Below are 15547 nucleotides of genomic sequence, written 5' to 3'. Positions count from 1 at the left end.
GAGAAAAGTAGCCTTTGGACACCTGTACACACTGTTGACAGCACTGGGTTGAGATGAAAGGATTAGTCACGTCAGCTAGTGACCAGTGAGTCTTAAGTTGAAGAACCCACCTATACAAGCCTTGTAACTGAATTCAGGTATGTTCAGCTTGGATCTCCAGCACATAGGTCCACACTGCGTCAGCACACGTGTCTGCCAACACTATTTCCAACAACTGTTTATTGAGCGTCATGAATACAAGTGACATTATACAAAATGAAGTGGATACAGTCTCACCCAACTGGCATGCACTTCACAGTTAATTGTGTGAAAGTTTGAAAGGTTAACACATTCCGTCAGCACTTTTCATAAACAGGTTTCTGAAAGACATTTTTAGTAAGGTTTTTAAGAAATACACGATCAGACAGACAAACTAAAAATGTATTAAGTGAACAACATTTGTGAGAGTTTATGGATTCACCTCTCGATTTCCACAAAGCTTTGACCTGTTTGCTACTAACTCACAGAACCTAGGACTCAGTTTTTGAAGTTAACAAATGCCTGGAGTGACTGGGAGGTAGACTAATCATGAAAAAGGGAACATTTCAGTTCTGTGTACAAAAGGCTGCCTTCACATACGGATTACTTCATGAACCCAAAAAAAGTACTTCTATTCAGGGTCAAAGGCTCCAGTACTACTGCCTGTTAAGAGAACTACACAGGTGGGTGGATGTCTCCTCCACATTGCTGTCAAAAACAGCAAAGACCATGGTATGTTAATTTGAAAAGAATCGGAAGGAAAAGACTGCTGTACGGAAAACCATACCAATATGTGGATTAAAGTGAAAGACGGAATGGTGTACAGATGTGCCCGAGTCAATGCCCACCGGGACTCTTGCTTTATTCTGTGGAGGTGGGCCCCACGAGGTCCCTGTCCCCAAACGTCCAAGTGGAGTGAAACCGCAAATTCTAGGTGATTGGTTTCTGTAACGAAGTTAATCGTAAATGAGAGTAATCAACTGTTAGGGCAAAAATGGTCTGTGGACTCATGCCCCAAAGAGAAACTGCCCCGAGTCTCGGTCTTGGAAGGAGGTCAGACAGCCGTACTACTCGGACACGGGTGAGTTTCCACCTTCATGCCACACAGCATTCTAGACGCCAGGTGTGTGCTCACCAACCTATGCAAGGGTCTGGGCAATCCCGCAGGTAAGTTTCGTATTGACCTTTGGTAACATCCATCAGGGTGGTGAATACAGTCAGCTGAAAGAAAAGGGACTTTTATTTGAAAAATGTTTCCAATTCAACGACTTCCTGACTTACATTAGCATTTCTATACATGTCGAGTTGCTTTATGAAGCTACTTAGTATAAAATAGTATATAAACGGTGTGTATACAAAGATACAAAAATAAATATACAAAGAACCAAAGAGTTAATAAGTTAATATTTACATCTCACCATTTAAGAATGCCACAGCAAAACAATAATAATTGAAACAACTGACTTCAATAGAACCATTACTCCAGGTCATGAATATAAACAGGCTCTGGAGAGAATCCCGTTAATTCCTTACAAGATCTGATTCCTGAGTAGCACGCTGCTTCACCACCAGTGCTGTAACACCCCACGTCCTCAGCTCACGCAGAGCCTGATGGTTCCGTGGAGGATAAACAGCCCGGCTGTGGCCATCCTTATCCTTAACGCATCTCTAACACAGCGGGGGAAACTCAGGCACGAAGCTCCATCTGAAAACAGACTTCAGACTTCGTTGAGTTCTAGGTGCTAATTGTAGTGTACAGTGTGAGATTTCTGACAGGGAGAAGTCGAAGGTAAAAGGCTGTATTTAACTGAAACGTCATGGAGGTAAAACCAGAAATCATACTCTGATCAGTCTGGACCTCAAACCACACTAATCAGTTTGTCATATCCCAGGAGTGACTTGCAGTCACACAAAAAACATTTTTAAATATCAACCTTAAGCAGAACATGACTTGGGGGTTCTAGCTCTGACTGATCCACGATAACAGGGAAAGATAAAAACACAGGCCCAGGTTATTTCCCTAAAAGTAAATTATATACATACATGTTTTAAAAATATGAAATTACAATTAAAATTTATTAAAATTAAAAATTATAAATATATATATATATAATGTTAAAAATACCTTGTTGAGGACAGGTTTTGTTGACAGGACATCATATATGGTTGCAAATGAGATATTCTAAAACACAGAAGTAATTTTGTTCATTAAGTTATATGCTGATGTCAGGAGGGTTATCCACACAATGGGCTATTAGAAACAAAGGCTTTCTTCAGTCAACTTCCCAGAAACCCCTAAAAGAATTTCCTTTGGGGTCACTGTTAGAAGAGTTAATGGTTCTAATGTGTCACTTTTTCTCTCTCCTCCTGCCCTCTTTAATTCTTGTCATTCAGCTACAGAGGGGTGTCCCAACATTAGAGTAAAAAGGCAAGTTCTGTAAAATTTTGCTCTTTCAATTCAAAACGAAACAAAAACTCAGTACAGATTGTCCAGAGATACTGAATAACAGGAAGTTTATAAGTTCCTCAAAGGCCAAAGAAAAATGCCACAACTAAGATAAGCTTCAAACGTCACCATTTATTTCTACATAGGACATTGTGACTGTACCTCTTGAGTTGTCCGGTTTAGGCACATCTTTGCAGGCGTTCTGCGATCATCAAGAAAGAAAGGACTTTTCCAACGGTCATAATTTGTTTGTAGCACATACCATCTATCCTGCTTGGGGTTGAGTCTAAATACAAACAGAGATTCTGACTAGGTTTCATGCCTTAAACCTGTAAATATGTCAGTCTATGCTTTAGTTTCTACTTATTTTGTTTGAACAAATGTACTTACTCATATACATCCAAAGATTGTGTTCTATCTCTCGTAATCACACAACCTTCCCCAGACTTGTTGCCTCCCAGGATAAAGTATGCTGGGGCCAATATCTTAGTTTTCGTCAATATATTCTTGGCTTCTTCATAACTACATAGAAACATTTAAAAAAAAAAAGTAAACATTTTTAGTGGACTTGGAATGAAAAATATTTAGTTGTGGAAACTAAGGGAAAACAAAAGTATCTGAGAAACATATTCTTTTTTTTTTTTTAACGTTTACTTATGTTTGAGAGAGTGAGAGACAAAGCATGAGTGGGAAAGGGTCAGAGACAGAAAGGGAGACAGAGTATCTAAAGCAGGGTTCAGGCTCTGAACTGTCAGCACTGAGCCCAACACGGGGCTCGAACCCATGAACAGTGACATCATGACCTGAGCTGAAGTCGGACGCTCAACTGACTGAGCCACCCAGGCGCCCCTACGCCTATCACTTTTTAAATAAACGAGCTCATTTGCTTTAAATGTGCGCGCGCGCGCACGCACACACACACACACACACACACACACACACACACCATGAACTCCCTATGAATGTCAAAGGTTAACCTAAGAAATTCTGAAATAATTATTCAATGTAGCTAGAAAACATTTTTCTATTTTAATATGAGCAATTTAAAATAAACTACCAATACATTAAAACGATCGTACACTATACTCAAATGGTATTTATTACAGGGGTGCAAGAACGGACCAACATCAACACATCAATGTGTTTCACCATGATAACAAAATGAAGGATAAAAAGCATATGATCATTTCAACAGATTCAGGGGAAGCACCTGACAGAATTCAACATCCTTTCATGATAAAAACTCAAGAAGGTGGGTATTAGGGGGAACATACCTCAACATAATAAAGGCCACATAGGACAAACCCACAAGTAACATCGTAGTCAATGGTGAAAAGCTGAAAGTTTCTCCTCTAACATTAGGAACAAGACAAAGATGTCTTCTCTCACCATTTTTATTCAGCACAAGTACTGGTAGTCCCAACCAGAGCAGTTAGGCAAGGAGAAGAAATAAAAGGCATTTAATTCAGAAAGGAAGGAGTAAAACTGTCACTATTCACAGATGATATGACACTCTACACAAAAACCCTAAAGACTGCACTAAAAAACGGTTAGAATAAATGAACTCAGCATAGGTACAGGACACAAAATCAATATACAAAAATCAGTTGCATTTCTATACACTAACAATGAACTACCAGAAAGAGAAATTAAGGACAAGATCCCATTTACAAGTGCAACAGAAAGAATAAAATGTCTAGGAAGAAACTTAACCCAGGAGGTGAAAGCCCTGTATACTGAAAACTATAAGACACTGATAAAATAAATGGAAAAAGACACAAACAAATGGGAAGATATTCTATGCTCACGGATTGGAAGAATACTCTTAAAATGTCCACACCGTCCAAAGCAGTCTACAGATTCAGTGCAATCTCTGTTGAAATTTCAACAGCATTTTTCACAGAACAAATAATCCTAAAATTTAACTATAAGAATCCCAAGTACCCAAAGCAATCTTGAGAAAAAAGAACAAAGCTGGAGGGAGGCATTACACCTCCTGATTTCAAACTATATTTTAAAGCTGTAGTAATCAAAACAGGATGATATTGGCATAAAACAGACAGACAAATCAACAGAACAGAGAGCCCAGAAACAAATCCATGCATATATGGTCAATTTACATTAACAGAGCAAAGAATGTACAATTGGGAAAGGACAGTAACATGCAAAAGAATGAAACTAGACGACTACCTTACACCATACACAAAACACAACTCAAAATGGATTAAAGAACTGAACATAAGACCTAAAGCCATAAAACCAGAATAAAATATAGGCTATAAAGTCCATGACATTAGTCTTGGTGATGAATTTTTGGATTTGACACAAAAAGCAAAGGCAACAAAAACAAGTGGGCCTGTATCAAACTAAAAAGCTGTACAGTAAGAAAACCATCAACAAAATGAAAAGGCAATCCAGTGAAAAGGACGAAAGTATTTGCAAATTTTATTATCTGATAAAGAGTTAATATACAAAATATGTAAAGAACTCATTCTTTTATGATCCTTAGGCCCAACTCTAACATCATGGGGGGGTTCCCTGTACCTAACACCAAGAAATTCTTGGACATCCTCAAGTGTCCAAGAATTCGACTCAATTCTGACACTATACAGAGATAACATTGGATTCACTTGTTAAGGATTCAGACTTATAAGACTGTACTCCATCCCTAACTTCAGAGGTCAGTCCTAAGCCCCATCCAGCCAGTTGTAAGCATTACCTGTGCCTCTAGCTGACTGGCTAAGACTGGAGGTTCCCACAAGGTCCTCTTTAGCTTCAATTAATTTCCTACAGTTGCTCATAGAACTCAAGGAAACGTGTACCAGTTTATTAAAGGATATGATAAAGGATACGAAGCAAGAACCATATAAAGAGATGCATAGGGCAAGGCAGGTGAGAGGGCACAGAGCTTCCATGCTCTCAGAGTATGCCGCTCTCCCCAAAATTTTGTGCTCACCAACCCAGAAGCTCTCCAAACCCTTTCCTTTTGGGGTTTTATGGAGGCTCCATTACATCAGCATGACTCATTAAATCACTGCTCAGTGGCAAGTGATTCTACCTCCAGCCCCTCTACCCTTCCCGGATATCCGGTGGCCCTGAAAGTTCGAACCCTGTAATCGATGGCTTCCTTCACAGGCCACCAGGCCCCACCCTTTGGTGCTTTCCAAAAGTTGCCTCATTAACATGACAAAAGACACCTTGATCACTCTCAACACTTAGGAAATTCAAGGATTTGGGGAGCTGTGAACCCAGAAATGAAAACAGATCAAATATCTATCTCTTATAAAAAAAAAATCACAATATCGTACTCATATAACTCAATAGCATAAAAAAATTGATTTAAAAATGGGTAGAGGATCTGACTGGGCATTTTTCCAAAGACGATACACAGATAGATGGCCAACAAGTACATGAAAACTATGCTCAGCATCAGGACTCACTAGGCAAATGCAAATCAAAACCACAATGAGTTATTACCTCACACCTGATAGAATGGCTATTACCAAAACGGTAAGAAATAAGTACTGGTGAGGATGTGGAGAAAAGTGAACTCTGCACTGTTGGGAATGCAATTGGTATAGCCACTGTGGAAAACTGTATGGAGGTTCCTCAGAAAAATAAAAATGGAAGTACCATATGATTCAGTCATTCCTCTTCTGGTAATATATCCAAAGAAAACAAAAACACTAACTTTAAAAGATACCTGCAGCCCCCTGCTCACTGCAGCATTAGTTACCAAAGCCAAGATATGGACACAACCCAAGTGACCACTGAGGGATGCATGGATAAAGAAGTTGTGGTGTGTACATACAATGATTATTACTCGGCCATAAAAAAGAAGGAAATCCTGCCATCTGTGACAACATGGATGGACCTTAAGGGCATTATGCTCATGAAAATAAGGGAGACAGAGAAAGACAAAATACCTTATGCTATCACTTACATGTAGAATCTAAGAAAACTAAACTCATAAATGCAGAAGACAGAGTGGTCATTGCTAGAGGGTGGGCAAAATGGGTGTTGGGGGTCAAAAGGTACAAACTTCCAGTTCTAAAATAAGTCAGTCCTGGGGATGTAATGTATAACATGGTGATGACAGTTAATAATACTGTATTGTATGTTTGAGAGCTGCTAAGAGAGTAAATCTTAAAAGTTCTCAACACAAAGAAAACAATTTCTGTAGCAACATATGGTGATGGATGTTAGCTACACTGATTGTGGAGATCATTTCACAATATATCCAAATACCAAAACATTTCGTTGTACCTGAAACTAACAGAATGTTTTATGTTGCTTATTATCTCCAAAAAAAAACAATAAAATAATTTTAAAATGAATAAATATTAAATTTGATAATAAAGCAATCAAACAGATTACCTTGTGCTATTTTCCAGGACTGATCTAGTGATAAACCCTATCCACATGGCATCTTTCTTTCCCAAAATCCATTCTATGATACCTGGAAGAAATCAAATACACACAGTGTCACAGGCCTGGAATTACGTTAGGCTGTGAACCAGAATACAAAGTTCAGCCTTCTTCTGAAAACATCTATGGAACTCCCATTTAAGAACTCTCTACTCACCCATATAACCACCATTTACGCCGAAACGTTCATTTAACGTAAGGCTAAACAGTCCCTGAAAACAAGACAAAGCAATGAGATCAGAAACTTCAACCATCCTGTTTAAGGCCCCCTCTTTTTATACTGGTATACCAAATCCTGGAACGGGAGATGGGGGTGGATGCAAAGATGAGTCAAAACTATATCATCACGTTCTATTAAGTTCAGTGCGTCTTCACGTGCAGCATGTGACATGAGTAGGTGGAATATTATTGGTCACACTTTCCTGACAAGGAAAACAAAATGCAGAGAATTCATGCCTAACTTGTTTGAGTGGCAGACTAAGGACCAGATGCCAGGTTTACATTACGTTCCCGGTCCTCACCATCCAGCCACACGCTTCTTCCTCCTGACAGTCTCCCTGAGACAAGCCTTCATTCCCTTTCTACTCTTCCCCACCATGCAAGTTCATACCTATGAAGGTGACAAGAAGTACAAAGGGATGAACTGAGGCTTCATATTCTTTCTAGGTCCTCGTTTCCTCAGACCCCACCTTTCACAGGCAGTAATAAAAGCAGGACCCAGAGCTACCTGTAAAATTATTTAACAGTAGATTTCTTACTGGTTTGAATCCTGTTAACATGCCCACATAGCCAGCAAAGCTTGAGGCCTTGAAGACAGTTTTATTGTTTCTTTGGAAGTCCAAATTCACTGTTAAAGGTTTTAGTTGCTCAGTTACGACCCAGGTATTATTATTTATGTTCCACCTACAAAAGACAAATTTCAGTGATATTTAAGAACAATGATGGTAATAAGGGTGAATATGATGACGATGGCCAGGCACTAAATTAGGTCTTCACCTACCTGGTCCCTCAAGCGGGGAGGAGGGACCCCCCTTGCAACAGGAGTGCTTTGCAACAGGAGTGCTCACAACTTTGCAACTTTGCAACAGGAGTGCTTGTATCCCCCATTTTCCACAGAGAAAACTGAGGCTCAGAGAAGTTAAATAACCCAACATAACACAGCCTATTAAATAGCAAACCCCAGATTCAAATGTAGGTCTCTAATTACAGAGCCCTGTTCTAGTTTTTTCAGGAAAGTTAGGAAGACATAAAATACAATACTGTTCTTCCCTTCCGAGCAGTAAACCAGATGTGCATCTGGGGCCTCCAATCCTCCACATGTGTGTTCAGATGTGTGTTCACTAGGTGCAACTCCATTACAGACCCAAACAGTGTGCCCGTCTTGTCTCAAAACTAAGAAACAGGATCTTCACTTCTGGGCCTATTTTGGGCATGATTTGGGATTTACTTTTCATCAATGGAATACAACCTACTCTTGGGAAGAAGAGTTCTACTGCGTCCTTTACTTACCCAAGAAATATTCCAAAATCCAAGTTTCTCCCATGTAGTAGATGACCTAATATAAAGAAAGAAGACACATGTCATGGCAGTTATGACAGCATCACTGGTTCTAACTAAAAGCTGGACACATAGTTCTAGTTTACTGATACGACTATTCCGTCCAACAGTAAGAATTAAGCAGCATCCTAGGATCATAAGCCTTAACAAGATCAAACGGCTATGCCTGCCACACTGACCAGATCCCCTCACAATCATCTGAACGCACAGGGTTCCAGGTAAAATTAGGGTGTCTGAAGAGGATGAGGAGTCGTTCTTCGGTCCACTGTGTCAGCTACCTGGACACAGCTGTCCTAGCCGCACCTCATGTGACCTGCCACCATCCTTCCCATCAGGAATTGTCACCTACAGCTGAACACCTCAAGGGTCAAGTACCGGCAGACTTTCTACCCAAGGTAGAGGTCAAAAATAAAGTGAGTCAGGGTACATCATCCTGTGCCTTGCATCCTGAGTACGGGCCAGAAAAAAACATGGGAAAGTGAGGTCCTTGGGCTGTGAAATGATGTGACGAGGTTTGTCCCGGGCTTCGAGGGAAGGCCAGATGATCATATATATAAAGATAATGAAGTACCCCTGTGAGTACTTACACCAAATCATGACGAAGAGTGTAAGGAGACTAGGAGGAAGGGTAAGAATGTTTACGGTCCCAAAACACTTCTTCCCTCTAAGTTTTTTGTATACCTGAATTAAACTTTAAGAGGCATTACAGTGGTCTCAAAATAAGGGTAGTTTTAAATTCACCGTTAAAAATTTGCTAAGATCTATAAAACTATATGCAACATACACCGAATTTGAAAAGTAAGCATGGATATTACAAGTTCCAATTCCATTTACATTTTCTTTTACTTTGTACTTTGCACTGCCCGCCCTCCCCCAGCACACATTTACCTTGTTTGTCTTCTGTTATTACTGAAGTACAAATGGTAAAAATTTCATAGAAGACATTGAATGAAATAATCTCACCTATGAGAAAAGATAGGACATTTCTTGGTCAATATACAGAACCATGACATTGTTAGAAAATTCTTTTTTTAAGAAAAGGGTTGACAATCATCACTGTGCGAATTTTTGCTTTGTACATGCCTGCAGACAGCTGGAGCATGCCTGAAGAGCTGGTCAGGTGGTGGGATCTCACCAGCCTGTACTCTATAGACACAAGATAAAACAAGCCCTAAAGGGTCAGCTATGTGGGCACGTTGGAATTGTATTGCAATACGATGTCCAGATTTTTCATCAATGTGCTGCATTTTACTTTTGTTTGAGGGCACTAATGTATGGTGACTTAACACATCTGGCTCTTGGTTATATACTGAACATGTTATTTTGCTCACATATTTATTTATTATATTTATTATATTTATAATATATTTATATAATATTAATATTAATATATAATATCACTTATACATTATATTATAAAATTATATATTATAAAATATATTGTAATATATTATAATTAATAATATTAAATATTTTTAATATTTAAATATAAATATAATATTTATTAATATCTATTCATTTTTGAGAGAGACAGAGAGACACAGACAGACAGACAGACAGAAAGGGCATGAAAAGGGAAGGGGCAGAGAGAGAAGGAGACAGAATCTGAAAAAGGGTCCAGGCTCTGAACTATCAGCACAGAGCCCGACTGGGGCTTGAACCCATGCGCAGTGAGATCATGACCTGATCATGATCATGTCCAAAGTTGGACACTTAACTGACTGAGCCACCCAAAAACACCTTGCTCATATTTTAAGAAGTGACAAATATTTCTAAGGTGAGGAACTATTAATAAAATAATAAAACTAGTGCCGAGCTACCAAGAAAATCCATTTTAAAACATTTTAATTTTTGAATAATTTTCTAAAACTGTATAATACTAACACTTAGCATTTAATTAAAAGGTATACATCCTGGGAGTAAAAGGCACAGCATGGAGAATATAGCCAGTGGTACTGTAACAGCACTGTATGCTGAATGGAGGGACTACACTTGTGCTGAGCATAGAGCGATGTACTGAATCACTAGCTGTAACCCTGAAACTAATGTAACATTGTGTATCAACTATACTCAAACAAAAACAATTATTTTAATTAAATATTTAAAGATATATGGCGCATTTTATCTCTGTCACATTTTATGTTAACATGTAAAGCTTAACATTTTTTCCCCATCCTAACCTAATGTTTATTTCCATTTTGGTAAGATTCTGCCCTCATTTTCTCTTATTACAAATCATCTGTTAATCTTTATAATCCATTTTGCTCTCCAGATATTTATATGTGGTATTTATTTGATAGAATTCTTTACATAATAAAGGAATTAAATACTTGTTTCTCACATGGGCTGTGAGAACATATTTCTAGTATGCTGACCATCTTTTTACATCATTTTTTTAAAGAAGCAAAAAGCAATAAAAATCCTAGCCACTTTTGTTGATAAATACTATTGATTTGCAGTAATTGTCAATCATCTCTCTTGTAACACCAAGGTACTACTGTCTACTTAAAACAACAACTCTAACACTTTGGTACCTCAAAAATAAAATTAGCGTTGCAGGAAAAGTCTTTTTCAGCAAATTAAATTTGACTTCATAAAGTTAAGAACTTCTGCTTATTAAAAGACACCAGTAAAAGAGTAAAAATGCAAGCCACAGACTGGGAGAAGATACTCAGAATGCATTTGACAACAGACTTATAGACAGAATATGTAAAGAATTCCTTAAAACCATTTATACTACCCAAAGCAATCTACACATTCAATGCAATCTCCATCAAAACGACATCAGAAGTTTTCACAGAACTAGAACAGACAATCTTAAAATTTGTATGGAGCCACAAAAGATGCTGAACAGCAGAAGCAATTATGAAAAAGAAAAGCAAAGCTGGCACATCACAATTCTGGACTTAAAGTTATGTTACAAAGTTCTAGTGATCAAGACAGTAGAGTACTGGCCCCAAAATAGACACACAGATAGAACAGAATAGAAAGCCTACAAATAAATCCACAATTATATGGTCAATTAATCTTCAATAAAGCAAGAAAGAATATCCAATGGGAACAAGACAGTCTCTTCAACAAAAGGTGCTGGGAAAACTGGACAGCAACACACAAAAGAATGAAACTGGACCACTTTCTTACACCATACACAAAAATAAATTCAAAATGGGTGACAGACCTAACTATAAGAAAGGAAACCATAAAAACCCTAGAAAAGAACATAGGCAGTAATTTTTGACATCGGCCATCCCAACTTTTCTCTAGATAGGTCCCCTGAGGCAAGGGAAGCAAAAGCAAAAATAAACTATTGGAACTACATCAAAATTAAGAAGGCAACCTACAGAATGGGAGAAGATATTTGCAAATGACGTATCTAATAAACAGCTAATATCCAAAATATGTAAAGAACTTACACAACCAAACACCCCCCAAAAAACCCAAATAATACAATTTAAAAAATGGGCAGAAGACACAAAAAGACATTTCTCTAAAGAAGACATCCAGATGGCCAGGAGACACAGGAAAAGATGCTCATCATCACTCATCATCAGGAAAATGCAAATCAAAACTACAATGTGAGATCACCTGACATCTGTCAGAATGGTTTATTTTAATAAACAACATGAGAAACAACAGGGTTGGCAAGGATGTGGAAAAAAAAGAACCCTCCTGCACTGTTGGGAATGCAAACTTGTGCAGCCACTATGGAAAACAATATGGAGGTTCCTCCAAGAGTTAAAAATAGAAGTGCCCTACAATCTAGCAATCACACTACTGGGTACTTATCCAAAGAATATAAAAACACTACATCAAAGGGATACATGCACCCCTATGCTTATAGCAGCATTATTTACAACAGCCAAAATATGGAAGCAGCCCAAGTGTCCATCAAGAGATGAATGGGTAAAGAAGATGTGGTGTGTGTGTGTGTGTGTGTGTGTGTGTGTGTGTGTGAGAAATCTTGCCATTTGCAATGACATGGATGGAGCTAGAGTATAATGCTAAGTGAAATAAGTCAGAGAAAGACAAATACCATATGATTTCACTCACATGTGGAATTTAAGAAACAAAACAATCAAAGGGGAAAAAACAGAGAGAGAGGGACAAATCAAAAACCCGACTCTTAACTACAGAGAACAAACTGATGGTTACCCGAGGGGAGGTGGGGGAGGGGGTCAAATAGGTGATGTGCACTGAGCAATGTATAGAATTACTGAATCGCTAAATTGTACACCTGAAACTAATAAACACTAACTGGAATTAAAATAAAAACTTAAAACAATTCTTTGAAGCCAGTTAAAAATGGGCCAGACTGCAACAAACATTTCGCCTTGAGAAGGAAGGAGAGACAGGTAGACTACCTTTTTAAACCATTTTTTTAAAGAAGCAAAAACAAAACACTCACCAATGAAAGGAAAGACCAACAGCTGTATGATCTCACAGTCATCAGGGAAAAGCAAATTACACAATAATGAGATTCTACACACTCAACAAAATGGCTCAAATGAAAAATATTGATGCTAGCAGGTGGAGAAGTATCAAGTAGAGAAAACAAACTCTTGTACTATGCTGATTGTCTGTGGATACAATTACTTTGAAAACTGGTTAGCAGAATCTACAAGGCTAAAATACAGCTACCCCATAAACAAATATATATCCAACACAAGTGAGTGGCATAAGTCCATCAAAATACAGATACAAGAATGTTCCTAACTGCTTTATGCTTAATATCCCAAGTCTAGAAACCACCCAAACATACTACTTATACAGTAGCATACTACCTATAATGATAAGTACAAGAAACCTGACACAAGAGATCACAGTGTAATTAGGAGGTTCAAGAAGAGGCAGAACTGGGGCACCTGCGTGGCTCAGGGGGTTAAGCGTCTGACTTCAGCTCAAGTCATGATCTCATGGTTCATGGGTTTGGCCCTGCGTCAGGCTCTGTGCTGACAGCTCGGAGCCTGGAGCCTGCTTTGGATTCTGTCTCCCTCTCTCTTTGTCCTTCCCCTGCTCGTGCTCTATCTCTCTCTCTCTCAAAAATAAAAATAAACATTTTTAAAAAAGGGGCAAAACTACTGTATGCTGAAGTCAGAATAAGCAGTGACCTGGGGATGCGGTACTGTCTGTGAGACGGCATGATGGAACATTCTGCATTGCTCAGATTTTCTGTATCTTTTTTTTTTTTAGTGTTTATTAATTTTTGAGAGACAGAGCACGAGCAGGGGAGGGGCAGAGAGAGAAGGAGACACAGAATCCGAAGCAGGCTCTAGGATCTGAGCTGTAAGCACAGAGCCCGATGCAGGGCTCGACCTCATGAGCCGTGAGATCATGACCTGAGTGGAAGTCAGACACCTAAACTACCCAGGCGCATCTGGAGTTTTCTGTATCTTGATCTGAGTTGTGATTACATGCATGTATGCATATTAAAAACTCTGAGCTGTATACTTAAGATCTATGCAGTGTATCTCAACAGAAAAATACCTCAACAGAAACATTTTAAAGTGTTTTATTAAATCTTTTAAAAGCTGCAAAGGGAACTTTACCTAAAGGTATGTCAGTAACAGCTGCAATCCCCTTCATTTCCTCCTCATAGGGACCAGGAAAGTTGCCAAGTAGACCAGGCTGGAAAACAAATAAATTACCAATCATTCGACCTAAAGGGCTGTTTTGAGATTCGTGATTTTGTTTGTTTGTTTGTTTGTTTGTTTTACATATAGTTTGTTCTGGATGCCCCTCCATAGTAAATAATTAGTTATTTTTAAGGCACTTTTACATCCCATATTTCTAAAAGACTCTACATAAGACTCAATACTGGGCCCTCAGTCTTGACCTCTTGCCTTTATTCCCTTAAACTTAGCTGTTCTCAGTATGATGCAAAGACCTAGGGTTGTTTTTCCTGCCTCACACTTCACCTCTTCTCCAGAGAGCAAAGATAACTGCACTCAGATAAGCTAACAGGACCCACGACACAGGAACATCACAACTACCCCTTATCTCTGCCCAAACCCGCCCTCTCACCTTGGCACTACACCCTCATTACTACTTCCTTCCCACACTCCTAAAAACAAATCTGTCTTTGAGTCATTCACCAAGCCTTCGGTCTTCGTTACTGGCTTCTTGGGCCGCGGTGCATGACCACGATCTGGGCGCAAACAAGGGACACAGGGGCAAATTCCCTGTGGACATATAATTTTATTCTCACATGCAACTATTCACTATCAGGGAGATAACAATTTAAGCTCACAGCCTGCTGCTAATAAAATGATGTGTAAACCTTTTACAAGTCCTATTTGTCACCAACTTGGTCTTCATGTGTCATGTAACCTAACTAAGCATATGTTTTTCCTTTAGGAATTGAAAGCATTACACAAATGGGATGTTCCTGCGAATACAAAGAGGACTTGTTGAACATTTATTAACCACTTATTATATCCAGGAACTGTGCTTCAAATTCACAGCGTGATTTAATCCTCACGACCACCATATACAATATCTATTACTACTACATTGTTCCCGATGAGAACTCTCATGTTTCACAATGTAAGAAACATGTCGAAGGATACGGTTATTAGGTTGACTGATCCAACCTTAAAATCCAATGTTTGAAGGGGGAAAAACCCCAATATGGTCTGAATGCAAAGCCTGGGCCAGCTGCCCTCACTGCTGGCACAGAGAGTGGGGGGGGGGGGACAGCAGGGGCCTCTTATCTGCTGCTCCTGCCAACCTTTGTATTTTGGGGAGGTCTGGTTAGTATGAACATGAAGGATACCGTTTTTTGTTTTGTTTTTTTTTTTGTGAGAGAGAGCGCGAGCTGGGGAGAGGGGCAGAGGGAGAGAGGGGGAGAAGGGTGGGGGGGGAGAGAAAGAGAAAGAGAGAGAGACAGAGAGAGAGAGAGAGAATTTCAAGCAGACCCCATACTCAGCTTGGAACCCAACACAGGGTTGATCCCATGACCCTGGGATCATGACCTGAGCCAAAAACTAACTGAGTCGGACACTCAACCAACTGAGCCACCCAGGTGCCCCATGGGATACCTCAATTAAAAGCTCTGAGAGCACAAGCATGAGGGGTAACAGGGGTGGTGGCTGGCAGGTG

General features: G+C 39.2%; 1 protein-coding gene across 1 annotated transcript in view; it reads right to left on the bottom strand.

Moving 5' to 3' along the window:
* Positions 1–201: 201 nt before the first annotated feature.
* Positions 202–15547, bottom strand: part of ASAH1 (N-acylsphingosine amidohydrolase 1) — a 49710-nt gene continuing 34364 nt past the window's right edge. The window contains exons 5-14 of the mRNA XM_006930587.4: positions 13996–14074; positions 9338–9412; positions 8402–8447; positions 7651–7795; positions 7050–7104; positions 6842–6923; positions 2855–2986; positions 2627–2750; positions 2144–2200; positions 202–1239 (exon numbers count right to left, since the gene is read on the bottom strand). Of these exons, the coding sequence (XP_006930649.1) occupies positions 1150–1239; positions 2144–2200; positions 2627–2750; positions 2855–2986; positions 6842–6923; positions 7050–7104; positions 7651–7795; positions 8402–8447; positions 9338–9412; positions 13996–14074 (885 nt within the window). The 3' untranslated portion in view covers positions 202–1149. The remainder of the gene's footprint in view (positions 1240–2143; positions 2201–2626; positions 2751–2854; positions 2987–6841; positions 6924–7049; positions 7105–7650; positions 7796–8401; positions 8448–9337; positions 9413–13995; positions 14075–15547) is intronic.

Source organism: Felis catus, chromosome B1, assembly GCF_018350175.1.
Source record: "Felis catus isolate Fca126 chromosome B1, F.catus_Fca126_mat1.0, whole genome shotgun sequence".
NCBI classification, from domain to species: domain Eukaryota; kingdom Metazoa; phylum Chordata; class Mammalia; order Carnivora; family Felidae; genus Felis; species Felis catus.
Note: the sequence above shows the minus strand (reverse complement) of the source record. Positions and strands in the feature narration are given on the sequence as shown.